At 41.7% G+C, this 27823-nt stretch overlaps 1 protein-coding gene across 16 annotated transcripts in view; it reads right to left on the bottom strand.

The window, feature by feature from the left end:
- CFLAR (CASP8 and FADD like apoptosis regulator) overlaps nt 1-25846 on the bottom strand; it is a 66753-nt gene extending 40907 nt beyond the window's left edge. Inside the window, exons 1-6 of one of the 16 annotated variants that reach the window (XM_007190510.3) lie at nt 23310-23961; nt 23051-23113; nt 6677-7088; nt 4455-4560; nt 2749-2884; nt 1797-1882 (exon numbers count right to left, since the gene is read on the bottom strand). In XM_007190510.3, coding sequence (XP_007190572.2) covers nt 1797-1882; nt 2749-2884; nt 4455-4560; nt 6677-7038 — 690 coding nt within the window. In that variant the 5' untranslated portion in view covers nt 7039-7088; nt 23051-23113; nt 23310-23961. The other 15 variants (XM_057551132.1, XM_007190516.3, XM_007190511.3 and 12 more) reach the window with 15 other exon arrangements.
- Between the last annotated feature and the right edge of the window lie 1977 nt (nt 25847-27823).

Genomic DNA, 27823 nt, shown 5'->3' with positions numbered 1-27823 from the left:
CACAACTTCTTTATTCTATAGTATGTTGGTATCATGTGTTATTTTGCAGCCTTGTATGAGTTAACATCCAGGTATTCAGTTCCCAAATCTTGTGAGGAATTCACTGAATCCATATGCCACAGTGCCTGCTAACTAAATGAATGAACGATCAGGGTCACAGATTAATATAGCAAATTTAAAGAAAAATTTACACACAGAGCATGTGGGTTCCTAATAGGCTATATGGACAGTGAATACAGTTACTTGCATTAACAAAATAGAAAGAATAACAAAAATATGGCAGGCTTTTAACTAAGAATGACAGTATAATTTATGTTAGATAGACAATAGCAGAGAAAGCCCAGAAAATCTGGATCTGAATCCTAAATCAGTTTTCTCTCATGATCTGGTATCATAGAGATTCAGAAGAACAAGAAAAGCATATTTAATTCTTGACAAAAATGACAGATATATCTAAGCTATGACACGATACCATGTAGTTTATTAAACACACCATGGTGTAGAGAAAGGAGTATGGACTGGCCCAGGTCTGGCGGTAGGTAGAGGTGGGCAGTCACTTAATGTTCCTTAGGCCTAAATGTCCTTACTTATTTAATGAGGGTGTTGGACAGTATAATGCTTACCATCCATCTGAGCTCTGAAATTCTATTGCTTAGTGGTATCTCTTACAGATTATATTCTCCACAAAACTATTTTTATTACAAGTATAGTCAATATGTTCATCACATACTTTTATGAAAGTGCTTACGATTTAATCACAGATTATAAACTGTGGTCTAAATCCTGACTACAAATTCCACATATCCTTATATGGAATGAGGATGAGGATGAGATTACACTAAGGTTAACTTCTCAAGATAAAAGATTAACCAAAGCACAATCCTCATGATAACCTTGCACCACTGACTAACACAACACCCAGAAGTGACTACATATTATTTACGGTCACAAATCAATCACTCAGTAACATCACTCAATAACAAAAACACTTCTGTTGAAATCATTAAAATAAGCTCAATGAAAAGCAAAGGCACAGAGAGGTAAATACAAGGATATTTATTTTGAAGTATTGTTTTATAACAAAATATTGGGAATAATCTAAAAGTCCACATATACAAGAAAAGGCTAAACATATTGATACATCTAGAAAGTGAAACTACGTTCAATCATTAAAAACAATGATTAAATAAAGGCAGTCCCGTATGATTCATGTGAAACAATTTCCAAGAATTCTCAGATCAGGAAGTGGGCATAGTGTGCTACCATTTGTACAGAAGAAAAAAATACAAATTAAATATGATATTTGCAAAGACTATCTCTGGATAGAAGAAAATGGTTACCAATAGCTGCCTCTGGGGAAAGGAACTGGGGTAAGAGGAAATATACTTTAAAAATTCTTTTAGCACATTTTGAATTCTTTGTCCATGGGCATGTCCTACCTATTTTTACTTAAGAAGCTAAATTTTCAAAGGAACAAGTGAACAATGAAAAAAATGTTTGTATATGTAGATACACACACAGAAAAACAAAAAGACTAGAAGGGAATAACTGTTAACATGGAGGTGATTTATTTTCTTCCCTTTATATATATTTCTCTGTATTTTCCAAATTATTTCCATGAACACATGTTAGCTTTGAAATTATAAGAATTTATACATATTTTAAAACAAATGCACATTTCTGTCACAATTTTTTTCAGCTATTAAACAAAGTACATGCTAGGAGAATATGTACATTTTTATCAAAGTTCTGAAACTGTTTCATGCTGGGATTCCACACATTTGCTCCAGACTCACCCTTAGGTTATATGAAGGATCCTTAATACTCAAGTTTGGCAGAGATGCCTGGAGAGCATTTACGTAATTCGTTTCCACTCCTTGAGCTGCAAGCAGAAGACAGGCTCTGAGTTAAGATTTACAAATTATCATCAAATGAATCCTCAACAGTGGCTCAGTTCAGGGTCAATCATGATCTTTCAAAATACCCTAAACTTTCCAGCCACCTTACTGAATTCAAAATATCAGATCAGATGACTCTTCTATCAATGTCATTAAGAACAGACTAAAAATGCTACTCCTGTTCTTGATCTTGAATCAGCCATTGTGGGGGGGGGGGGCGGGGGGCAGGGCTGTGTGTAGATCCCTGAGTATCAGCCATGCCCTGTGGTGGTAGTAGACTGCTAGCAGAGCCCACGCTGACTGTGAGTCTAAAAGACAACAGGTAGGGATGCCATGAGAGAGAAGGCCAGGGTGAGCTGGTCCCCTTTATGGGAGGAGGGGTTCTCAGCAGAAAAGATGCCCTTTTGCATGAGGAGGTTTTGTGCAACTGGAGACATATGCAGGGCAGTTATAGGACCCCAGTGATAGGATATCATCCCAAGTCAGGCCAAACTCTGGAGCAAGGCAGCAGGGCTCAGCATAGACTCAAAAGCCCTGAGTGCCAACAGCGCCACCAGCCAGTACAGAAAATGGGGGTGCAGACACTTTCCTGAAGACCAGAATGTTAAGAGCTGCTTGGCGGCATTTTGCAGAGGGCCAAGACTCTGTGGTCAGGTGTGCTGGGTGATGAAGTTAGCAGATAGGGGGTATGGAGGATATAAAGGGTTCTGATCTCTAGCCACAGGCTGGTGGGAGCTGTGGACCTTCGGGTTCTGTTCCATCCACCCATCCAACACACGGATCTCTACCAATGAAACCCACTATGCACAGATACTTCCTTAGGCCACAGAGAGGCCAAAATGCTGCTCACCAGACTGCTTGTATTTCTGGATTTTTGTCTTCAGGTCTATTCTGTGGATGTTCCTTAGGCATTTTTCTAATAAATCCAAGTGATCTGGAGCAACCAGGTTTAGCTTCTCCAGTTCAATCACAAGATCCAAGAAACTCTAAGAGAACCACCAACAAGAAACAAATGTCAGTAGGGCTGACTATTAGGCCTCATATGCAAACCTCAGGCTGTGTAATTTATTAGAGCAAGAAAATGTGACCAGAGGAGCCCTTTCAGTGACCTTCAGTGATCCTAAACCAGACCTCTCTGTTTTATAGTCCCTCCAAAGCCATGAGCAAATTACACTCCTGGAATTTACTCAGAAAAGAGGTAAGTCTTCGGGGGGCCAACCTGTACCTAGGTTGGGGATAGATACATGGGCCATTTGTGTCATGAAGGATTGAGAGAGCAGGCCTGAAAATAAAATCCTCCCAAGTTCATTCTCTTCCCAAAAGCCAGGCTGGTGTTATACTGAAAAACTCTTGAGGGCTTTACTGAAAAAAGGAAGTGAGAAGGTAGCTGGGGAAACGTTTTTACTAGAAAAATTCTAATGATACAGTTTTGAAGTGCCTAAAATATTTTAATCAATGCTGGAAATTCCAACTCATTCTGACACAGCAGACATGAGGTGGCAAAATTACAGGGTTAGGGTATTTTGCTACTCATTCACCCTGGACCAAAGGGATTGTGAAAGAACTATATTTCAGAAATAGGCACTGCTTTTGGTGTTATTTCCTTTCTGTTTAACATTTGGTTACTAATGTGCTATCTTTATTTTTAAATTAATAACGATAATTAAATCTACATAAATGATTGGGAAATAAGTTGATTAGGGGACACCAAAAAAGGACTTGTATTTTTTCATTTTCCTTCCCATTTTGCATTTGATGGTGGGGGCATACAGTCACCCTATATTCCCAAATTTCAGAAATGAAACAACAATCATTAAGGAACATGAGGAAATTCTTAAGCAATGATTTACCAGAGTCCTCAGAAGCAGGTCCTTGGTGGACATACTGTCACATACTAGAGACCCGAGCTTTTCCTGGCCTGTCCATAGGTCAGAAGTACCATATAAGGCCAGCTGGAATTTATATACTTTTCCAGCAATCACAGCATCCCTGAGATCTTCACCCCTACCTCATTTTCAACCCCAAATCTGTACTTTGGCCATTCTCTGGATACATCAGTCTCAAGGACCTTCCCCTGCCCAGCTCCCCTGCAGCCTAATGACTCCACACTGATCCTGAGGTGGCTGAGGAGAAATAGATGACAGTCAGAGAGCAAGATGGGAGTGGACCGGCATTTCCTCCTGTTTCTACTCAGCATGAGCAGAAGGGACTCCCTAACCCTCCCAGATGATCTGTCAAACCAGGGAGAGAAGCTGATATATAAGCCAGGCCTATGAATTTTACGCAAATAAAGGATAAAATACAAGGATGAAAGAAACACCCAGGGCCACACCAGCCGATATCACTCTACTGCCTCTCAATTTATGAACCAATTTTCTTCCCATCAATGTTACTATGAAAAAAAAAACCCATACTCTTCTCCCTTCCCACCTTCACCCCCGACTTGGTCCTCCCTGCTTAAGTGCCTGTTTCCCTCTCTTCACACCATAGAGAGCACCCCTCCAACTTCCGATAGGCTCTTGGAAACATGAACCAAGAAAAAGAAAGAAAACTCACCTTATCCTTGGCTATCTTGCCTCGGCCCATATAATCTCTCATGAGGAATATTAATGAGGAAACATCAGATTTATCCAAACCCTCACCGATCTCCATCAACAGCACCCTGTAAACCAGACAAGTTTCTTTAGTAAATTCAGAGACCAGTCCTAGTGAGAACACCAAGAGCCTAGGCCTCCTCTATGCCAATAATTGGTTAAAAGACTAATTCTTGCCCCCATTTGAATGCGCCCCCAAGAAAACAGAAAGCTTAGATCACCCCAGGAGGAGATCTTAAGGGAAGTCAAAAAGCAAATTTATCCTTTCCCCAGTTTTCAATAGGAGATGGTACCTCTTTTTACAACTGCTATGAAAAGAACAAGAGAATAAAAACTTCCCCAAAGAATCCCCTAGCTCCCCCAGAAGTTATAATGAAATAAATGAAGAACCTAAATGACTAAGACGAAAGACGTAAATAGAATTCAAAGTGATCTTGTCTTCTCTGTTTAACAAACCCCCAGTGATACTGACGCTGCTAATCCAGGGACAATACTTTGAGTCACAAGATTGTGAAGCAAAGTAACACCTGGGCTATCCTGGCCCGCACCCGAACTCAAAGGTTAAAAGGCATCTAGATCCCGGGGATTGTGACTGTAAATATCTCTGTCTAGAAAGCCCCTCCTGACTTAGCCACCTCTGTTCCAGCTGGAGTTACCATCATGCTTTATCAGGGTTCCCAAGGACACCTCATGATTGTCATTACTACCTTAACATTGTCATCATTACTTAGAAGCCTGTTTTCCCAATTAGACTCTAATATTCTTGAGGATGGAAGAGTCTTCATTCGTTTTGCTTTAGTGCTTACCAAACACCTGGCATAAGTCAACCCGCAATAAAGCCCACTCAACAGAAGAATAAATGAATCTAGCACTCCCGGGCCTCTCTACTCAGAGGCCCAAAGGAACCACCTCCATTCACCACAGCAAGGAAACAAGAGAGGGAGAGACTCCCCTGACTTATTCACAAAAACCCAGTCAGTGCCTCCCGAAAAGTTTTAAGATTATGACATCGCGATGGTTGGAGAGGTGGAAGATGATCAAGAATAACAGCAACAATAATAATAAACCCTTATATTTGTAGAGTGCTGCCCAGTTTTAAAAAGTACTTCACATAATTTAAAATAATAATAATAATTTTTAAAAAGTACTTCACATACTAAATTATCACAATCGATCCTTACAAACACACTTGTGAAATCAGATATTATTATTTTTAGCTTCACAAGTAGAAAAACGAAGGCCCAACTGATGTCAGTGGCTGGCTCAGCCTACGTGGCTTGTAACTGACAGTTCTGAGGCTTCAAACAGGCCTTTAGACCTCAAATCTCATATACGTTCCAAGGGCCACACTGCTTGCAACTCTCTTTAATATAGTTTTTAATCATGTACATCACCTCCAAATATATATTATCGATATAACTAAAGGCTGGTGGTCTGGAGAAAAAGGAATCACTGATTTAAGGTTACAAATTATCTTTCTTTCCCCAGAAACGCAGCCTTTCCGCTGGTTTCTGTGCTCCTCTGAACCTCCAAGAGAATATTATGTGAACAGGAGGAAGGAACAACTCAAAGGCTGTCTGAACCAGAGGGGACTCCAGTGGCCATTCCTCTCTGAACCGAAGGGGGTCTAGAGACGGTTAATTGAAGAAATGTCCAATCTGGGCTCCCCAGAGCCTTCGGGAGCAGGGACCTCACAGAAAGCAAGCCCACCCCACTAATTTCCTCAGCAGGGGAAAGATCGGAGGGGGTTCAGGAAGGATCACAGAGCTCTACAAAGGTCAGGAAGATTGCTGTCAGGCTTGTTATTTCCTTTCTCAGTAACCGGAAATTACCAGGTTCTGACATCACAGGCTAGCAAAGAACACAGCAGGTCTCACAATCAGAGAGGCCTGCAAGAGTACTAGCTCTTAGTCACTCGTCTCTCTCTCATTCTACCCATCAGGCAAACACATGCCATCCATCCCTTCCACTTTCATTCTGATCTTCTACCCAATTACTTTACGCAGACATGTCCTAAGAATTCAGAGTTCAGAGGAATGAAGTAACATCGATATGGCAAGAGGATCAGTGGGTAGAGAAAGTAATGAGGCTGCTTTTCTTACTGTCCTCATTTCTGTGATTCTGAAGTCTAGACCTCCTCCCTCCCTCCCACCAGTCCAGCCTCAGGAGGGGCTGATGAATTACCTATAGTCCGAAATAAGATGTGGGTGCCTGTGCAGGAGGGCCTCCGCTGTCAGTCTGTCCATCTTCAAGACCCTCTTGAGCAAGTCAAACCGCCTTACCCTGTAGAGCAGCTCAGCCAAGCTTACAGAAGACAGCTTTCCTCTCTCGCTTAAAACATCCAGAAGGTCCCTGACATTAAGTGGAACCACATCTGCAGCAACGTCTCGGCACAGAAAAAGCAGCATCTCCTTCTCATCTTCATCAAGTGCTTCTTCCACCTGATGGATGACCTCAGCAGACATCCTGTACAGTGTCATTCCAAGGAACAGCAGTAAGAAAAGTCTAGTCCAGTCAACAGAAGGCCATGAAGCTACCGATTGCATTTCTGATGGTTTTCTTCATTTCTTTCAGAATCCTTTCCAATGGAGGAGTTCTGTGGTTAAAAGGGAATTTTTTAAAATCCTCCTATCAAAGTAACTTATGCCTAAAATTCTAGGTATAGGCCCTTCCTTTCTTGCTGATCTCTCTAATCTAGCAGACTAAATTCATATTGTTAAGTCTATAGAAAGCGATCCTCTCAGTAGACAAAGAGACTGACCCAAAATTCAAGACGGACAAAGAAGATAACCTACATTTTAAAGGAAATGAGACCAGAGACAAATTATTTCCAAAAAATCCCATGTGCTTTATCAGAACTTATCAGAATGTAAAGTGTGGTAAGGGGGAAATCACTGCTAGGGATTTAATGACGAAGTGGCAAATGATTGACCTTGGTTGGGGGCAGAGGAAAAGCCCAATGACTAAGCTGCTTTCTGGATAAGAGAAACTGACGTCACAGGGGTTAACTCCTTTTCGGTGACCTCCCGGTAGGCTTGAACAAATACAAGTCTTAGCAAAGGGGACCTTCTGCAAAGTGTCAAAAATGATGGGAGAAAACAGGTTTCTGTCCCTTTTTTCCCATCCCTTTTTTCTAGTTGTTCTCCTACTTTGAAACCCTTCATTCACACCTGCTGCCATCCTCCCAAAACCCAGGCCCTTTACACAGCATCATCATGAATGCTCATAGGACCTGCCACCATGGCTGAACTTAGGCCTTGTCAAGTTTTGATCACCTCTTTGGACCTTGAGCCCCTTGGAAGAGTCAGAAGTCTGCACTCACAACACCCTGCTAGGCAGCAATTATCACTAGAGTTCCTGATGGTATCAGTGGAAGGAAGGAGGTTGAGCAGATCTGCAGAAAGATCTGGGAATTGGGTGGGAACGGTGGGGAATTCATGCCATGGGTGTATTCTTAACTTCTTGCATTGGAATTCAACCTATTTTCTTTCAAAATTTAAGTTGCAAATGGGGGTCACTGTCTACTCTAAAGTTTCATAGCTATATTTATGTTAAATAAGCTCTTATGTTCTAGGAGAGTACCCTATCTGTTTCTATCAGACAGCATTCAGTTTAAAAGCTAATCTTAGCAAAAGATAACTGGAAAACAACCTAACTGTAAGTTGCTAACTGTTGCTACATATTTGTGTACAAGCATATTTATGTATTTATCTAGCAGGATTTACTCAAAGGAACACTGAATCTATTTTATTTATTTATATACAATCTCAATTCACAAAAGATGAGGCATCTTACAATAAAAACATGTAAGTAGAAAAAAATTTATATGAGAACAAGGGGGAAAAGAATTAGGTTAGAAAGTCAAAATGAGGTGGAGGGATAAAGAATACAATGCAAATATGCAGGCCAGAAAGACCTAAACAGATTTTAGTAGACCTTGAATTTGTCCCGAGCTTCCTGGCAGTCAAAGCAGAAAGGGATATAGGGGATGTTAAACAGCTCTTGCTGTCAAAAATAAGAAAAATTGGGATTCCCTGGTGGTGCAGTGGTTAAGAATCCGCCTGCCAATGCAGGAGACACGGGTTCGAGCCCTGGTCTGGGAAGATCCCACATGCCGCGGAGCAACTAAGACCGTGCACCACAACTACTGAGCCTGTGCTTTAGAGTCAGCGAGCCACAACTGCTGAAGCCCGCACGCCTAGAGCCCGCGCTCTGCAACAAGAGAGGCCACCGCAATGAGAAGCCCGCGCACCGCAACGAAGAGTAGCCCCCGCTTGCCGCAGCTAGAGAAAGCCCGTGCACAGCAACAAAGACCCAATGCAGCCAATAAATAAATTAATTAATTAATTAATTTTTATAAAAAAGAAAAATTGAAAGATTCTTAGAGGAAGCATAACTTCCCTAGAGTTCCAGATTTCCCCATCAATGAAAATATTAGTGACTACTTTAGTGTCTGAAGTTAACAAAATTACATTTATTTTAAATTTTGGTTTTTAAAAATTTTAAATATTTGACTTTAAAATAAATCCATTCATTCATACCTTTCACACTGGTCTTCCCCCCCAATAGTCTAAATGGGTGAGTTCTTAATAAAAACAGACATTTTAGTTAATGTAGACTTGTTAAAAAGTATTGGCGTGTCTATGCCAATCCCATGCCCATTCAACCAAGCCTCACTTAAACACGGCCATTCTAAATAACTGGAGAAATGAAATTTAATAAATGATTGTTTACTGAAAGTAGAAGAACTGGTACTCAGACTACTTTATTATTATTTTTTTAATCTGAAAGCTCAATACTAATTTTATGTGTTCTGCAGAGCCTAAATCTGTACTCCACTCACAGGCTAACAGGACTTTAACCTAACCACTAGTTTCCAAAAAAGAAGGTCAAGTTATTTTTCTATTCACTAAAAGTCACAATTTTGTTAGTTGCTATTATTATAAATTAACCTGTAAAATATTTATACACACTAGAAAGTATAAAATAAGTAAACACAGGAAGAAATGAGATGTTATCTACATTCACCAAACATACCTGAAAAAGAACTAGAGCTACTAGAAATGAAATGTTCAATTCCCTCTTTTTAAAAACAGTAACAAACTTTTGTAATTCATAATTATCAGTGATATAATCATGCCATCAAGAGTTAACAAAATTAGATAATGTTTTAAAAAATATTATCTGCTCAGTTCATTTCCTCCAGCCATTACACCCAGGGCTGCTTTCTGCCAGTCACACACAATCAGTCAGCAAGAGGACAGGCATGCTGTCTTCCCTCTGTACTAACAGAGGTATAGTTTGGCAGTAAAATCCAAATTACTTGGTGGTAGCATCTGGCATAGTCAAAGAAAATATCAAAAGGAAAACTACAGATCCTGTGTTGACCCAGGCCAACCAGATGCAGCAAAATACCAGTGCTTATATGTTGGGGTGGTGTTGGAGACAGTTAATTGGGACTAGAGGTGATAGGCACTTGAGAGAGGGGAGCATGAAAGGAAGAAGTAGGGTTACAGTCCAAATAATCACTACTTTGTTGGGGTTTCTTTTAAGCCCAAACCAAGAAATTAACATAAAAATTATTCTCAGACTAGGAAGCCCATAGGGGTCTTTTTTTTTTTTTTTTGAATACAAATTTTTTTGGGGGGTGCTTTTTAACATTTCAGACACCATAAATAGCAAAAAATAAATATTGCAAAAACAATACAAAAAGATTTAAAATATATAATTTACATATAACCATCATGTAAGTATATGTCTTCGTTACATACATTTTATTCATAATTTTGTTTATAGCTTTATTTTATTATCTGTTATGGTTCCAGTAATATGTTATATCCTTTATAAAAGCCTTGCAATATTTTTACTAGAAGTCAAGCCCATAAGGTCTTGAGAGGCAAACTCCAAACCACCCTATAAGGTCAACTTCCCAACCCAGGGGATATGAAACATCCATTCTGCTGGAGGTGAGCTCATGATTAAAAATCACCATGCATAAACATAAAAATCACCACGACAGTAGACAAAACAAAACTCACATCCTAGGAACCTACATCTGAAAGAGTTTAAAATAAGCATCTTAAAAGTTTCAAGGGACTTCCCTGGTGGCACAGTGGTTAAGAATCTGCCTGCCAATACAGGGGACACGGGTTCAATCCCTGGTCCGGGAAGATCCCACGTGCTGCAGAGCAACTGAGCCCATGCACCACAACAACTGAGACTGCGCTCTAGAGCCTGTGAGCCACAACTACTGAGCCCGTGTGCCACAACTACTGAAGCCCACGCACCTAGAGCCCATGCTCCCAACAAGAGAAATCACCGCAATGAGAAGCCCGTGCACCACAACAAAGAGTAGCCCCCGCTTGCCACAGCTAGAGAAAGCCCACGTGCAGCAACAAAGACCCAATGCAGCCAAAAAAATAAACTAAAAAAAAAAAAATTTCAGGACTTCCCTGGTGGCGCAGTGGTTAAGAATCCGCCCGCCAATGCTGGAGACATGGGTTCGAACCCTGGTCCGGGAAGATTCCACATGCCGCGGAACAACTAGGCCTGTGCGCCACAACTACTGAGCCTGCGCTCTAGAGCCCGCAAAGGGGAGCCCTGTGCCACAATTACTGAAGACTACGCGCCTAGAGCCTGTGCTCCACAACAAGAGAAGCCACCACAATGAGAAGCCCACACACCACAACAAAAAGTAGCCCCCCTCGACGCAACAAGAGAAAAGCCCACACGCAGCAACGAAGACCCAATGCAGCCAAAAATAAATAAATTTATTAAGAAAAAGAAAAAAAGAAATTTCAAGAAGATAAGGGCAATTTCTGAAATGTGACAGCCCAAATCAATGGTTCTTAATCAGGGGCAATTTTGCCCCTCAGGGGACATTTGACAATTTTTGGTTAAATTTGAGATATTTTTGGTCATCATAACCAGGTGGTGCTACTGGCATCTAGAGAACAGAAGCTAGGTATGCTGCTGAACATTACACAATGCATATTCCCCTCAACAAAGAATTATCCAACCCTAAATGGCAATAGTGCCAAAATTGAGAAACCCTGCGCTAGACAATCTAAAAAAGAAAAATGGCTATAATACACACTGAAATGCTAAATAAAACATAAAAAACATTTGCTCAAATATATAGTTGAGCATTTAAGAAAGTAAGTAAGGAGGGCAAAAAGAAAAAACAGCTCAAAACCACAGTATTGGTTCTTTAAGATTTGCCATATACAATAGCATTAAAACAGAAAACATGTAGGAATGATTCTAACAAAGATATGCAAGACATTAACAGGAAAAAAAACTATAAAATATTATTGGAAAGACATTAATAAAGATCTAGATAAATGGAGAGCTTTAGCTTGCTCATGAATAGAGAAATTCAATATGATAAAGACATGAGTTCTCTAAAAACAATGCTCTATGGATTAAAAGCAAGGGACTTATGAGGCAGCAATTTATAAATAGTTCAATAGTAATTATGAGAAAAAGAGAAAAGTCCACTGCAAATATTATACTTAATGGTGACATGTTAGAAGCATTCCTTTAAAACTGAGGCTCAAGACAAGTATGTGTATGATCATCCCTTCTATTCAACATTGTACTAGAGGACAGAGCTTAGCACTAAAATAAGATAAAAAGGTTAGTTAGAGTATAAGCATCGGAACCAAAGAAACAACTATCATTCTTCACATGCAATAAGATTTTCTACTTGGATAGGAAATCCAAGTATACCAACAGACAAAATGTTAGAATTCATAAGAGGTTAAGGTTTTGAGATATATGATTAATAAAAAAAGTCAATTACATCTCTGTACATTAGCAAAAAACAGGAAGAAAATGTGTATTTCAAAGAAAAAAGATACTATTTACAACAGCAACAAAACCTGTAAGGTATACAGAATAAACCTAACAAAAGATACACGAGACATTAAAGAATAAATTATAAAACTCTACTGAAGACTTCAGTTAAGACAGATAATTGAAGAAATGTACAATAATCATGGACAGAAGACTCAGTATCATCAAGATATCAATTCTCAAATGAATTTATAAATTTAAGCCCAATCAAAAATCCAAATCCAAAAACTTTTGCCATGGACTGTGGCAAGCTAATTTTGAACTGATATGAAGGAGAAAGGCCAAGAATAACCAGTATAAGCTTTAAGAACAACCAGTTGGAGGAAGTTGCCTTAGCAGATATCAAGATTTCATACAAATGTATAGTAATATGACAAGGAATAGATAATAAAACAACCAATACACAGATGAGAGCTCAGAAATTAATCCACACACAGATGTCTAGGGTGGTCCTGTAAATCAACAGGGAAAGGACATTAATGTCCAGAAATAGTGCTGAGACAACTGGTTATCCATACATATAGAGAGGATAAACTGGGATCCTTTCCTCACACCATTTACAAGTCAGTTCCACATGTACTAATGTCCTGGACATAAAATTTCTAGAAGAGATTCTCCAAGAATATTATTATAACCTACAATTACAAAAATGATTTTGTAAGACATAAAAAGCATACATTCTTTTAAAAATGAAAAAAAGATAAAGAGCAGACTCAGAAGACAAACGCATCATACTTAATTAACAAAGAACTAGTGTCTACAATGTAGAAAGCATTTCTGCAGATCAATAAGCGTAAGACAAGCAACTCAAGGGAAGAATAGGCAATAGGTAGTTCCCAGAAAAAAAGAAAACTCCAAACAGCCATAAACCATATGAAAAGATATTCAAACCAAAACAGTATTCAGAGAAATGCAAATTTAAACTACAGTGAGATATTATTTCACATTGGCCAAATGCTAGTATCTGTTACCAAATGTCAGAGAAAATACAGTGAAATATGAAACCTTTTACATTGCTGGAGGAATTATAAACTGATATAGCCACTTTGAAGAACAATTTGGCAATACCTGGTAAAGATGAAAGCACTCATTACTCCATGACATGAAAATTTCATTCCTAAGTGAATATCCTTTTAAAACTCTTAGACAGATATACCAAGACATGTACATAATGTTCCAAGCAGCAGTGAATGGTATAGCAAAATAATGGAAACCACTTAAAAGTCTACCAAGAGGAGATTGAATAAAATATCAGTCCTTTGATGAAATACTATACAGCCCTGAAAAGGAAAAACCATGAATGAATCTCACAAACAAACAAAAAACAAAACAACAAAACAAATATTTTTGCTAAGGCAAAAAGTTGCTAAAGCATGCATACCATATAATTAATTTACATTAAGGTCCTAAATGTTAATAATAACACCATATATTATTTAGGGATATGTGTGTGTGTGTGTGTGTGTGTGTGTGTGTGTGTGTATACTGAAAATATTAAAAGGGATTAACAGAATGTGACTAGATAAAAATACAGAGGGGAAATGACTGAATTTGTAACATTTTACTTCATAAACTCGGCAACAGGTATATAGATAGTAAAATAAATATACCTCTGACCACATTTTCTGACCACAGTACAATAAAATTAGAAAACGATAATTAGCCAAAAGGAAACCCTGTAAGTTTTTGAACTGAAAAAGGCATTTCTCTCTCTCTCTTCTGCACTCAGCATTTACAGTCCAGTTAACAAGTACTACATAAAAAAAACAACTGGAGTATGCCATATAGAAACTATCTCACAGCATTCAAGATGCTTTTAGAGTTTTTTGATGTATATATAGACAACCCTTAGAACAAGAAAGCCTAGAGGCATCCCAAAGTTATCGTCAAAAAGAACAAGTCAGATTTTATTTAACGTGGTTCAAAAGATAGGGTAGAAGGAGTGGGGAGGGGGATGGCAGGTAGAATAAGTTCTTTAGAGTCTGGTGAAAGCATAGTGCCCACCACTTACCAGCCCCATTCTGCCTGAACTTCCTAGTTCAGCACCACACACCTCCTCTGAAGTCAACGGCTTCACATCACTCAGGGACAAAGGAGCTGTCCAAGCCCAATTCTTTCTCTTTCCTGCTTTCAAACACCCAGTCCTCCAGATTGACCACTATTTCTGTTAGTGTCCTTTCACTCCCACTGTCTTCCCTAACTGGGGGAAACTGGCAGCTATGTGTGTTTAGAAAGTTTAAGGAATTCCCCTGTTCTTGTACCCCCTCACTGGCAAATTGTAATTTAATGACTGTCTCTCCTTTTCCACACCCACGCAGAATTTCCACAATGGTACAAACTGTCCCCCACCTTCAGAGCCAGAGCAGTTCCAGTTTCATTTCTCTAGTAGTTGCCAGTGATCACTGAAAACACCAAACAAAGCAGATGTAAGTCACCAGGGTTCATTTCCACTGGCTAATGGAAAGGGTGTCAGGTGCTAGAAGCAGAAACCACTTGTTATTTTGAGTAGAAATACATTGAAGTAGGTGCTTACAAAACTGCTGTAAGGGCTGGAGAAATGGGCCCTTGAGCGAGCTTCTGAGAAAGACTCCCAGGGCTCCCAGAAAGACCTTGTCTCAGCCAAGGCAGCAAGGAAGCAGGAGGCCATCACCGGTAGCACAGAGCTCAAGAACACCTCGGGCAGTGACCCCGAGATCAGAGGGCCAACTGCCACCCCATCTGCCTCCACTCCTCCAAAGCTGGTGACTGGACTTCATAATGCTGCTGCCCAAATCCCCACGTCACCACCACCACGCTTGCCAGCAGAGAAATAAACAAAAGCAGCCAGCTATTGGCCTCTACCCCACTTGTTTACAAATCTTGCCCAAATGCACCTTAATTCACATCCTGGTTGTAAAGGAGTCTGGGAAAGGCAGTTTGTAGTTTTCTACCCTCTAGATGGAGGTGGGAGTGGGTCCTGGGCACCAACTGACCTTAGCCACCAGAGAAGGATATTCCATGAGAATATTTTTATCTTCTTTGTGGTTAGATCCTCTGCACAGACCCCAGTGCCTGACTCCTAGTAAGCACTCAATGAGTATTTGAATGAACGAATAAATGGAGTTTTGTTAAGTCGCTACCAGGTAACGGCCTCACTTCCTTTGCTCCCCAGATGGGACCTAGAGCATGTGCTACAAACCCTCTTCTGGCCAGCACCTCAATTCTTTTTTGCCCTTTTGCCCCCTGACTGCCAGCTCTGCAACACCTTGGTGTGCCAGAACTTTCCAGTTTGAGCACTGAAAGTCCCATGTTCCAGGAAACTCCTCAGTCCCGGGCAAACTGGGATGATCACCTCAATATCCCATCCTCAGATGGTAAGCCTCCACCACTCATACACCTAGAGGAGAAGTCGTGCTGAACGGAGGGGAAAGATCACCCCACATGCTTGTAGTCTTCAACCTCAGCTGGCCCCTTCCTGCTGTTCGCCATGCTATTCCAGGACTGCGGTCAGCTCCTTTCAACACCCTCGCACAGCTTTCTTCCATCCTAACACCATGCACTGGGGCCACTTTTCATCAATGAGCTCGCCACTCATCAAGAGTGAGCTCTGGCAGTCTGCTACCTTCCCCTGCTGTCCCTCGTCCTCCAGGGCCATCCACTTCCCCTGTGCCCTCCTGTCTCCATAAGCCCCTGCGCTTACCCTTCCGTCAACCTCTCTCCACCTTCAGGGACTCCTCCCCTCAGCTTGTAAACATGTTCAGTCTCTTCCATCTTAAAAATAAAGAAAACAAAAAACCCCTTCAGCCTGAGATCCCCTTGACCAACCAGCCTTTCACTCTCTTTCTTTCATGTGAAGCTAGGATTTCAGAAAGGCAGACTGTAAAGTGTACTTCAGCTCCTTCAACTTCTCAGTTCACTCCTCACTTCAGGCTCCACCTGCATCCTCCCTGCCCCACATCCTCTACACAGTGACACTCAGTGCCATATTGGAACATGAAGCAAAGGAAGAATCAGTAATGCGGATACTGTCTTTATTTTAAATTTTGATATTTTGTTCATCATGGGTCTTTCGCATTCATGTCAATTTTTTCAAAATCTTGCATTAAAATATTATTTATCTTGATTTTCGCACCCCCTTAAATATTGTGCCTGAGGTGAGTGCCTCACTCTCCTCACCCTAGTGTCCCCACCTGACAGTGTTCTTCTAGAGGCCTTGGTGACCTCCTAGTGGCCACATCCAAGGTCACATGGAAGCCTTCTTTTACCCAAGCATTCCGACCTGTTCCTTGAAACTCTTCTCCCTTAGCTGATCTCACACCACTATATTCTACACGGTCCCCCTCTAACCTTCCCTGACTCCTCAGCACCCTTTCTGCACCTGCTTCTTTTTAAATAAATTTATTTATTTATTTATTTTTGGCTGCGTTTGGTCTTTGTTGCTGTGCGCGGGCTTTCTCTAGTTGCGGCGAGCGGGGGCTACTCTTTGTTGCAGTGTGCGGGCTTCTCATTGCTGTGGCTTCTCTTGTTGCAAAGTACAGGCTCTAGGCGCGCAGGCTTCAGTAGTTGTAGCACGCGGGCTCAGTAGTTGTGGCTCACAGCCTTAGTTGCTCCGCGGCATGTGGGATCTTCCCGGACCAGGGCTCAAACCCATGTCCCTTGTGTTGGCAGGTAGATTCTTAACCACTGCACCACCAGGGAAGCCCCTGCACCTGCTACTTAAATGAGGGTGTGCCCTAGCATCCATCTCTCACCCTGGCCTTTCTGTTCCTTCTGCCTGTGGCCTCACCCTCTCCAAACAGATCTTATCAGAATGAACTTCCTGAAGTTCTTGCTTGAACCAAATCACTTTCCTAAATTCAGACCTTTCAATGATTCCTCATCTCCCATTGCAGGTTCCGATTTTCTTTGTATTCAAGGCCCCTCCTGGTCTAGCATCTGCATTCATCTCTCATTAACACACACCTTGCACTTTCGGATTCAAACAAACCTCAACAAGGAGTTCTTTCCTGCGCCTCTGCACATTTGCCTGGATTACTCGCTTCCACTTACCTGCCTGGCAAAACCCTATTCGGTTTGCAGGGCCAGCTGAAGTGTCTCCTAAGTGTAAAGCTTTCCTGGGAAGAACTCATCTAGACTTGGTTAGTAGCTCCTTTGTTCCACCACCATATTGTGTACCTAGCTCCATGGCACCCAGCATACCTCCAATAGGTGACAGTAAAATGTGGTTAAATCAGGCTTTTCAGCCTTTCTCACAGAATGTCAACTTTGCCTCCAACCATCTGGTATTGAAAGCACATAACGTTCCCAGTAGATAGCTGCCAGCATGACTGGTTCCCATCATACTTAAACCTATCCAAGGACAGACATACTTAATATTCCATTCTTTGTACTGCTCTGGTCATGGCATGCCTGAAAGCAAGGTCACGTTCACTGAGCCACAGTCTGCAAGCAAATGTAATTTCCCAGTAACGTTACAAAACTGAGCCGCAGTGGGGAGAAGCCTGCCTTGCCAGCTGCAGAAAGCAGCATGCAAACCTGGAACGTTCAGGTGTCCGGAAATCCCCACTGAGATATGAAATTGAAGGCCCTGAGGGAGTCACCCAGAAGCTTCTAAAAAGATAAAGGAGAAGGGGTTACATGATCCTGGGCAAAAAGAATGTGACCACCTCATAGGAGTTCAGCGCATCCCTGAACATAACAGGACCCACCTTCCTCCTCGTCCATCTGCATACGGAACCTGTGGGTGTGGGCTCTGTGTGTAGCAATTCGAGCAGCTAATATACTGAACCCATCTTTACTACATCTGTAGGCATTTTAACCCTAAGATAGTGCACAAAGTGCCACTTTGTGCACTTTTCCCCCAGTATTTAAAATGAGGTATTTAGTAATATATCATCACGTGGGTTCTGATTTCTGCAATGCTGCAGAAACAGTCTAGGAAACCATGGACTGAGGCTGAAGCATAAACACATTCCAATTTGAGATTATTTAATGTGTAGTTTTAAATTTAATATTTTTCTCTTTTTAAAATTTAATATTTAATAATTTTAATGCACACTTTTAGCTACTGATACATAATGTATCAACAGCTAAAAGTATGCATTAAAAAATTATTTGGCTTCCCAAGCACTGCATTTCAGTTATAGCAAATTGCCCACAAACTATAGATAATCCGAATTATAAAATGGCATAAAATTAGAAGGTATATTTTATAAAGTTCTTTGATGAGGCTCAGCCCCATGACTCTCAGGGAAACTCCCGCAAATTTCAACATAACATTACCTCAAATAACTTCCCTGGTTCGTAACAGCTGCATATGGGCTGCAGAAAATGAAGGAAGAACCCCAGAAGGGGAAAAGATCAAGATTGAAAGGAGATCATGAATCATCTAGTTGGATACAGAAGCACGAGCAGAGTCACTAGAGAAATCCATTTCATGCAGTGGTCCACTACTCCTGAATCAAAGTTGTTTTCACTAGGGCAAACTTCTCATACAGAGCCCAAGCACCTCAGAGTACCACCCCTCCTCTGCCCGACCCGTAATCTAATTCAAGACACTTATCTCAGTGTTCCCTGGACAGTGCTTTTCTGTCCCAACATCTTTGCTCAAGCACTTGCCTCCAGTTGGAAAGCCCCTTCCCTCTTTTCAGTCTCTGCCTATTGAAATTCTATCCCATCTTTCAAGGCATCTCTTCCTAAAGTTGTCTTGATTCCTAAATCAGGTCATCTCCTCCTGCTTCATAGCACTGTTTTTACTTTCTTCTTGAGTACTATCATATATGATAAGCTCCCACTCATCTGCATTAGGCTGTAGTGGGTGCTGACCACAATCACCAAGCTCACCCTCCTAGGCCTTGAACAGACTGGTCATCATTACAGAGCTCCAGCAGGCCTGTACTTGTGTAATGCCTACTCATCCTTTCATAATCTACAATGAATATGGAGCTGGTGGTGGAGTAAGAACCATACTTGGAAACTGGTTGTTAGATCCAGGAGACAGAGCTCATGAAAGGAAGTTTTTGCAATTCTATGGGGGTAACAATGGTGTTGTTTAAGAGCTGGGTGACGTACCATGCAGGGCTTCCTGGGAGCAGACAGGACCTCATCATGAACAGACAGAATACAATGTCTCCAGCCAAGCTCACCAGACATCCCCTGGCCTTTTAGCAAAACGTACATCTCCCCAGTACATTTGGCTAAAAATTTATCCTTTGCACTTATCACAAGTTCTAAAACTCTAAGATTTATGGGTGAGAGTTTTCATTTTGCCAAACCTCCAGACCAGTCCTCTGTGTGTAGTATGGACTCAAAAGTGCCTAAAATTTAAACTAGTTTTTCCTCAAGTAGGACAGTCCTCTGACATCCCCATGATTACTGATAGCATCATACAAAATAAGAAAAATAAAAGAGAGCAAACTACATATTTTTTAAAAAATACTTAGACTGTATTTAAGTGCATAAATGTCTGGAAAAGACAATAAACTGCAACTTTTGGTTATCTTAGGGAATGGACCCCTGCAGACTTTCTCTATTTACTTTGCATGTATTTTAACCCAGATAATTATAATACAATTTGACTGAAAATTTTTTGAGAAAAAATATTACAACACAGAGTGTTAAATGCAATCCTATGGTAAGTGCAAAGATAGTCCCTGAGTATAGGAAAGTACAGAGGAAGGGAATCCTTACTTCCTCTATGGATGGTTGTGAAGTCTTTCTCGAGGAGGTGGCAGTAGCCGAATATAAAGGAGAAATAGGTCATTTCAATCATAGTGTTTCTTACATAACTGATTTACTCTGTAACTTGTTATCACTTCCCCAACCTGGCCCAACCGGCCTCCTCCCATTTGATTCTAGACCCTTTTCTAGGCTGCTGTTGATTCTAGACCCTTTTCTAGGCTGCTTTGAATCCAAATTAACTTTGCAGGTAATTTTGCTGGGTCTCCCCAACCACTCAGTGATTTTTTTCTCTGTGGGGAAAAGAAAACAAGTTCAGATCCATCTCTATGTTCCCAGCACCCAGAACTCTGCCTGGCCTTGAAGAGTACAATATATATTTATACTGAATTAAAGGAAAGGAGGCATTTCAGTCCATAAACACGAGTTTAATTAGCCTTTGGAGTCCTGTAAGGAAGAAATAACCAAAAAGAATTCATTCCTGAAATTGTAAAAAGCGAAAGACACTCCTGGCGACTTGGAGTGCTGTGGGTGAGTCCCAAGGAGGCTCAAGGAAGGGCTGAAAGCGGGAGACTCAAGCTTTTTTTGCCGGGATCAGAGGACAGTGCCCCGACGCTCCCAGAGCTGAGGGCGACGCCAGCAGGGGGCGCAGGTCGGGAGAAAGGGTTCTCCGTCTATTCACCCCCGGGCAGCCGCCTGCTCTTCCCGATGACTTCCGCCGGGAACCTCGCCCACCCTTGCCGGACACGACAGACCTGACGCTCCGGAAAACCAGAGTTGGAAATATTTCCAGTAAGTCCCCTACATACGAACCTTCAAGTTGAAAACTTTCAAAGGTGCGAACGTGCGTTGGCGTGTCCAATCACGTAAGTTAGTTCAGGTGTCTGGCATACATGCGTGCACTTCGATAAGTGGTTATACTTTTGTATACTTTATGGTACAGTACTGTATAGAGTACAGTAGTACAGTATCTTTATTTCAAGCCCAGGAAGTTCACTCGATGCAAGCCCCTGTGCCAGCTGTTGTACTGTACTACTAAACTTTTCGAGGTACTGTACTGTAAGATTAAAAATGTTTTATTTTTTGTGTTTGTTTTGTATGTATTATTTATGTGAAAAGTATTATAAACCTATTACAGTACAGTACTATATAGCCAATTGTGTTAGTTGGGTACCTAGGCTAACGCTGGACTTACCAACGTGCTCCGGTTTGTATGTAGGGGACTTACTTGTACTCCAGACAGGACCAGGAACTGGAGGAGAGCATCGCAGGCGCCAAGAGGTGGCTTCCAAGTCAGGCATAAAGCCTCTGTGCGCTTCCTCCCAGCAGCCCGCCAGGAACGCACAGCCCAAACGAAACTTCCTGCTCCAGAACCCTCCGCCCCTACACCTTAAAAACTCCACAGGAACACACGGGTGTCCCTCTAGAAAGTAAACTCTCCCTTGTGTGGGCAAAGAGCCCACCTGGCATTGCGGGGAATTACTTGCGTCAGGTCAAGAACCAGTGGGCGTGGCCGCTGCGCTCCACCACCCCACTGAGAGCCGGGCTGGGACCCGCCTGCCCCCAGGGATCAAACCTGCTTCCGTTTCAGCTGTCAATCGGCCCTCGGCCACCGCTCAAAAAAAACTGCCGCCGACTACCCTCCCGACACTCCAGTCGCGCAAGATTCCCAGCGGGCAGGGGGCGAGGGGCACCCAGCCCCTGCGGGCCTGCAGGTGGATTCACCTTCGAGAGCGGGTGCCAGGTAGTAATACTGTTAAATGAAGTGTAAATGGCAGTTACAAACAAATGTAAAACAAGAAGTCGTTAGGAAAAGCCATTTTAATCAGGACGTCCAACTCAGAAGCTGTAAGTAAAATAAGTATTAATATTAAAAATGCAACTTCTGTATGGCAGACACATTCAAAAGTCCCTTCCAAACCCGAGCCTCTCTCTCTTTTTTTTTTTTTTTTTTTTAATTTTGGAGTTGGTCCAAATTTTTAGCCTCTCCCCATGAAACTTTTTAAAGATTATTTAGGGGAACCACCGGAGGGAAATTACCAAAAATTCAGTTTCTCTTATCTGAAATCTCTCATCTGAAGAAGGTCAAGCCTGCCAGAGACCGGTCTGGTGTTAGTTTTTAGATTCCCTATTGGCACTACCTCTCGTTTCGTAAATAAATTTCAAATGTCAACAAATGAAAATATTCGAGAGCTTTAGCGTCCTTGAACTTACTTCCTGTTATTTGAACCAAAAATTTGTTCTGAATTTCAATGGTCTTTGTTCTATTGCATTCCACTGTTAATATTTAAAAAGAATATGCCCTGACCAGACATTCCCCAGACCCTTAAGAGAAAAAGGGGGGCGGGGGGGAGGACAAGTTTATTTCAAGGCTTTACAAAAAAATCTTTTGTCAGTCATTCCGAACCTTCCCAAGGCAAGCTATTCCTCCTGTTTGCCAAAATGCGCATCTCACTGGTATAAGAAATAGCAACCCTGACCTACTTCACCAGAGAGAGTAAGTATTCTTGTCTCTCCTGTTGCTTCCGCCAAGACACACACTACTGCACAAAAAGTCCTAGTTCTCATCAACTTTGCCAAAGGAAGACTGCCAGATCTTTTGAGCAGGTCACCCCCAGAATTGAGCAACCCTCAGGATGTTCTTAGGCAGGTCCCCGGTGTCCTTAGGCAGGACACCGGGGACCTGCCACAAAGCTCACGGCCCGTTTTCTGGTGCTTCAGTTTGGGGCGAGAGTCACTGGGTCTGGGCGATCCGCCGCTCCGACCGCACCAGAATCCCGGAAGACTCAAGCGCCCCTCCAGAGAATCGAGGGCGGGGGCGCTCCGGCCCGCCTGGTGCCCGCGGGGCAAATCGGAGATAAGAGATCGGCGGGACTGAGTCACCTGCCAGAAGGACCACCCCTCCCCTGGCCCCTGCCAGGCACCCCCCCGCCCAGGCCGAGTGCGAGGAAGCGCGAGTCCGGGAACGCGAGAAGATGCGGGGCCTGGCGTCCGGCGGGGAGCTGGGGAGGGTTGGGAGCTGCGGGGTCCCGCGCGGGCACGTACCGTCCTGCCCGCGGCTAGGCTGTCCTTTGGCTGCGACCCGCCAAGACTTCACTCCTCTGATACCTGAAAATCGCAGGCAAGATGGAGGCAAAGAAACCGAAAGCCTGAAAGCGGATGTGGCTTTCCTGCCCCGTCCCGCATGCGCTCGCCTTGCTCACCCTGGACTTCTCTCGCATCGTACAAAAGCTTTAACCCTCTAAAAGGTTGATGGTCTGACATTCACTGTGTTAGACCCAGAGAACCCCCCCCCCCCACTCACCAGCCCTTTGAGTTGAAACACTGCCGTGCTGTTCAACAACCCGCCTGCCTGCTGTTTCCTGTTTACACCCGCTCTGACTGGGCTTGCTGTGAACTCTGGGTGGTTGCCTAAGTACGCTGACTACTTGTCACTATGGACAGAACAAACTGTGAACACAAGCTCTTGTGTCCAAGAGCACAGTGAGGCCAAACAAACGGAAACTTTAGAGTTTGGAGCAGAGAAAGGTTTTTTGCAAGGCCATGCAAGAAGAGGAGGTGGCCCGTGCCCTAAAAAGCCTGGAGCTCCCCAAAGGGTTTCGGCACTTTTAAAAGCCAAGTAGGGGGTGGAGGTGTCGCAGGATACGTGATCAGCTCGTACACAATTCTCTGATTGGCTGATGGTGAGGTAGGGGGGTGGTGTCACAGGGGTGAACATGATCAGTCCTTAGGCTTCAGGAGGCCTGGGGCTCTGTGCTCATGGTCGTCAAATAGTTAACATCTTACGTTTGTTGAAGAGGGGGGGTTTTTACATCTGCAAAACAACTCAGGAAATGTGCGTCAAATACTATTATCGAGGTACTTCAGAGAGGAGCTAAAGCAGAGGAAATGGGGAGGGAGGCCTGTTCCACGGGAAGGCCCCCATGGGGTCCTGCTCCTTAACAGCACTTCTAGTGTTTGTTACTAATGTCTTGGAAAGATAATAAAGAGCATATGTAAAAGCGCTTTATGCTTTATTCCTCGTAACTACTTTCTTGTGATTTTTTTAAAGTTTCTAAACTTTTCTTAAATATATTTAAACTTACAGGAAAGTTGCAAAAATAATACCAAGAAAAATTCACCACCGCATGACAGCATGAGGAGCTCTGCTGACCCACTCCCTAATGAAACTGATGAAAATTATTTTAAGACAAGCAAAAACAACCATTTAAAACCTTGGAAATATTCCTAAAAGAGCAAATAAATATCTATTCAAGAAAATCTAGGAAAAATTGGTAAGAAAGGCGAGAATCTGTGGTATTTTAACCAAGCACTCTTCCTCTCTTTGCCCTCCCAACTGCAAAGCAGAGTCCCCACTCTGTCTTTAAACCGGGAGCACTGGGCCTCCTCTTCCCAGGCTCCCAGTGGGAGGGGCAGATGTCAACAATTCTCACCCTGCCTGCCCCTGGCTACCTGATACCGAGCCTAAGTCCTGTATAAATGTGGTTGAGAGATGGAGGATTCTTTCTTCCATCCAGCCCCACTCATGCAACAGAGGCTCTACCTCGGGCTGGAGCGCTGAGAATACTGGGGTCCTAATCACCCTTACCTCAGCTGCTGTAGTAGTGGTTCAAGCCAGAAGAAAAAAGCCAAGAGAACCTCGGGCCGCTACCGCATCCTCACCTAGAATTCAGCCTCTAGAACAGGGATGTGAGTCTGAGAGAGGCTTGCCATTGTTCCACCTCCTGCTCCAAAGCCCAGACTTAGTGATTGTGCCCCCCCCCCCCGATGTTTTATGGGTGGGTCCATAAAACAGATAGCTCTTAATCTCTTCCCATAGAAACTGACTTCATTTGCAACAGAATGTGGAGAAATACAAGCCAAGGGGCGCTCTCAAAAACCTGGAGGTTGTGGTGATAGGCAATTGGGAGGAGATTCAAGATATGAGCTAAATTGTAAACTGGCTAGTTTGCAGGAAAGAAACAAAGATAAAGACAGCTGAGAGAAGCCCTCCTGGGGTAAGACAAATATTAAACACTGACCTCATAAACTTTTGCTTCAAAGGGGCCAGATTTTGATTGGATTTATTTGTAGAACAATATATGTACAAGCAAATAACAATAAGAAGGTTGGGGAGGGTGGGGAGGGTGGAGAGGGTGGGGAGTGGGGAGGAAACAAGTACCCAGAGTTGCTACAATACATTATCTAAAATGTCCAGTTTCCAACAAAAAATTATGAGGCATTCAAGCAAACAGGAAAGTATGACCCATACATTGGAAAAATAGCAGGCAACAGAAACTGCTTTAAGAGCAACAGGATGTTGGATTTATCAGAAAAAAAAATTCAAAGTATTATAGCTAATATAAACATGGTCACAGAACTAAAGAAAAACATGGTTAGAGTATGATGACAACGTCATACCAAATAGAAAATATCAATAGATATTCAGCCCCTAGAACAGGGATGTGACTCAGAAATCATTAAAATGAACTAAATAGAAACTCTGGAGTTGAAAAGTACAATAACTGAAATAATTTCATTAGGGGCTTAACAGGAGACTTGAACTGGCAGAAGAAAGAATAAGCTGTCTTGAAGGTAGATAGATAGGGATTATGCAAGCCAAAGAACAGAGAAAAATGTAAAGAGCCTCAGAGAAATGTGGGACATCAGTAAGCACACGAACATGTGCATAATAGGAGCGCTAGAAGGAGAGGAAAGTGAAGAAGGAGCAGAAAAAAATCCAAAGAAATAATGGCTAAAAACTTTCCAAATTTATTGAAAAACTATAACTTACATATCCAGGAAGTTCAACAAATTCCAAATATTCCAAATAGGATTCCAAGAGATCTACAGACACAATAGACCAAAAATGCTGAAAGTCAAAGACAAGGAAGAAATCTTGAAAGCAGCAAAAGAAAAATGACTCATTACTTACAAATAAATTCCAGTAAGATTAATAACTGACTTCTCAGGAAAAACAAGAGAAACCAGAAGGCAATGAGATAACATATTCAAAGTGCTCCATCCAAGAAACAATCTTATGAAAATAAGTTGGTGAAATAAGGTGAAATTTTCCCAAATAAACAAAAACTGAGTGAATTTGTGCTAGCAGACCTGCCTTACAAGAAACACTAAAGGAAGTTTCTCAGGTTGAAAGCAAATAACCCCAGACAGTAATTCAAATTCATACCAAAAAAAAAAAAAAAAACCATCAGAAAAGGCAGTTATAGACTGGGATTGACACATATACATTATTGGTACTATATATAAAATAGATAACTGATGGGAACATACTGTATAGCACAGGGAACTGTACCTAATGCACTATGGTAACTTAAATGGGAGCGAAGTCCAAAAGGGAGGGGATATCTGTATGGGTATGGCTGATTCATTTTGTTGTGCAGTGGAGGCTAACACAACGTTGTAAAGCAACCATACTCCAATAAAGATTAATAAAAAAAAAGAAAAGGCAATTATATAATTATGAGACAGTATAAATGAACATTTTTCCTACTCTTAACTGATTTTAAAAGCAATTGTATAAAATAATATAATGGATTGTTGTGCCTATAACATATAGAAATTAATATATGTGTACTGGTAAAAGGAGAGCAAACTAAACCTAAAGCAGCCAGAAGGAAGAAAATAATAAACATTAAAGTGGAAGGGGCTTCCCTGGTGGCACAGTGGTTAAGAATCCGCCTGCCAATGCAGGGGATATGGTTTCGAGCCCTGGTCCGGGAAGATCAGCCTGTGCGCCACAACTTGAGCCTGTGCTCTAGAGCCCGCGAGCCACAAATACTGAGCCCCCGCACCTGGAGCCCGTGCTCTGCAACAAGAGAAGCCACCAGGATGAGAAGCCGGCACACCGCACGAAGAGTAGCCCCCACTCACTGCAACTAGAGAAAACCCGCTCACAGCAACCGAAAACCCAATGCAGCGAAAAATAAATAAATAAAATAAATAAAATTTTTAAAAAGGATTAAAGTGGAAATTAATAAAATATAGAATAGAAAAACAATAGAGAAAATCAATTAAACCAAAAGCTGATTTTTTGAAAAGGTGAACAAAATTGCAAACCTTTTGCTACATTGACCAAGAGAAAAAGAAGGCTCAAAATTACTAGAATAAGAAATGAAAGAGAGAGAATGAATGAATTGGGAGATTGGGACTGACATATATACACTAATATGTATAAAATAGATAACTAATAAGAACCTACTGTATAAAAAATAAATAAATAAAATATAATTTTATTAAAAATTAAATAAAAAATTAATTATATTTTTCAAAAAAGAAGAAAAAGAAAGCGGGTACATTACCACTGACCCTACAGAAATAAAAAGGACTATAAAGGAACACTATGAATAATTGTACTACAACAAATTAGATAACCTAGATGGACAAATCCCTAGAAAGACACAAACTATCAAAACTGACTCAAGAAGAAATAGACAATTTGAGTAGACCTATACAAAGTGAAGAAATTTATAAATCTACCCACAAAGAAAAGCCCAGGCCCAGACAGCTTCATTTGTAAATTCTACCAAACTTTTAAGGAAGAATATTCTTCACAAACTATCAAAAAACAGAAGAGGAGTGTGTTAGTTTGCTAGGGTTGCCATAACAAAATACCACAGACTAGGTGACTTAAACAACAGAAATTTATTTCTCACCGTTCTGGAGGCTAGAAGTTTGAAGTCAAGACATCAGTGAGTTTGGTTTCTTCTGAGGCCTATACCCTGGACTTTAGATAGCAGTCTTCTTGCTGTGTCCTCACATGGTCTTTCCTCTGTATGCACACATCCTTAGTGTCCTTCTATGTGTTCTCTTCTTATA

The sequence above is a fragment of the Balaenoptera acutorostrata genome, chromosome 8 (assembly GCF_949987535.1).
Source record: "Balaenoptera acutorostrata chromosome 8, mBalAcu1.1, whole genome shotgun sequence".
Classification (NCBI taxonomy): Eukaryota; Metazoa; Chordata; class Mammalia; order Artiodactyla; family Balaenopteridae; genus Balaenoptera; species Balaenoptera acutorostrata.
This window is presented reverse-complemented; position numbering and strand designations above follow the sequence as displayed.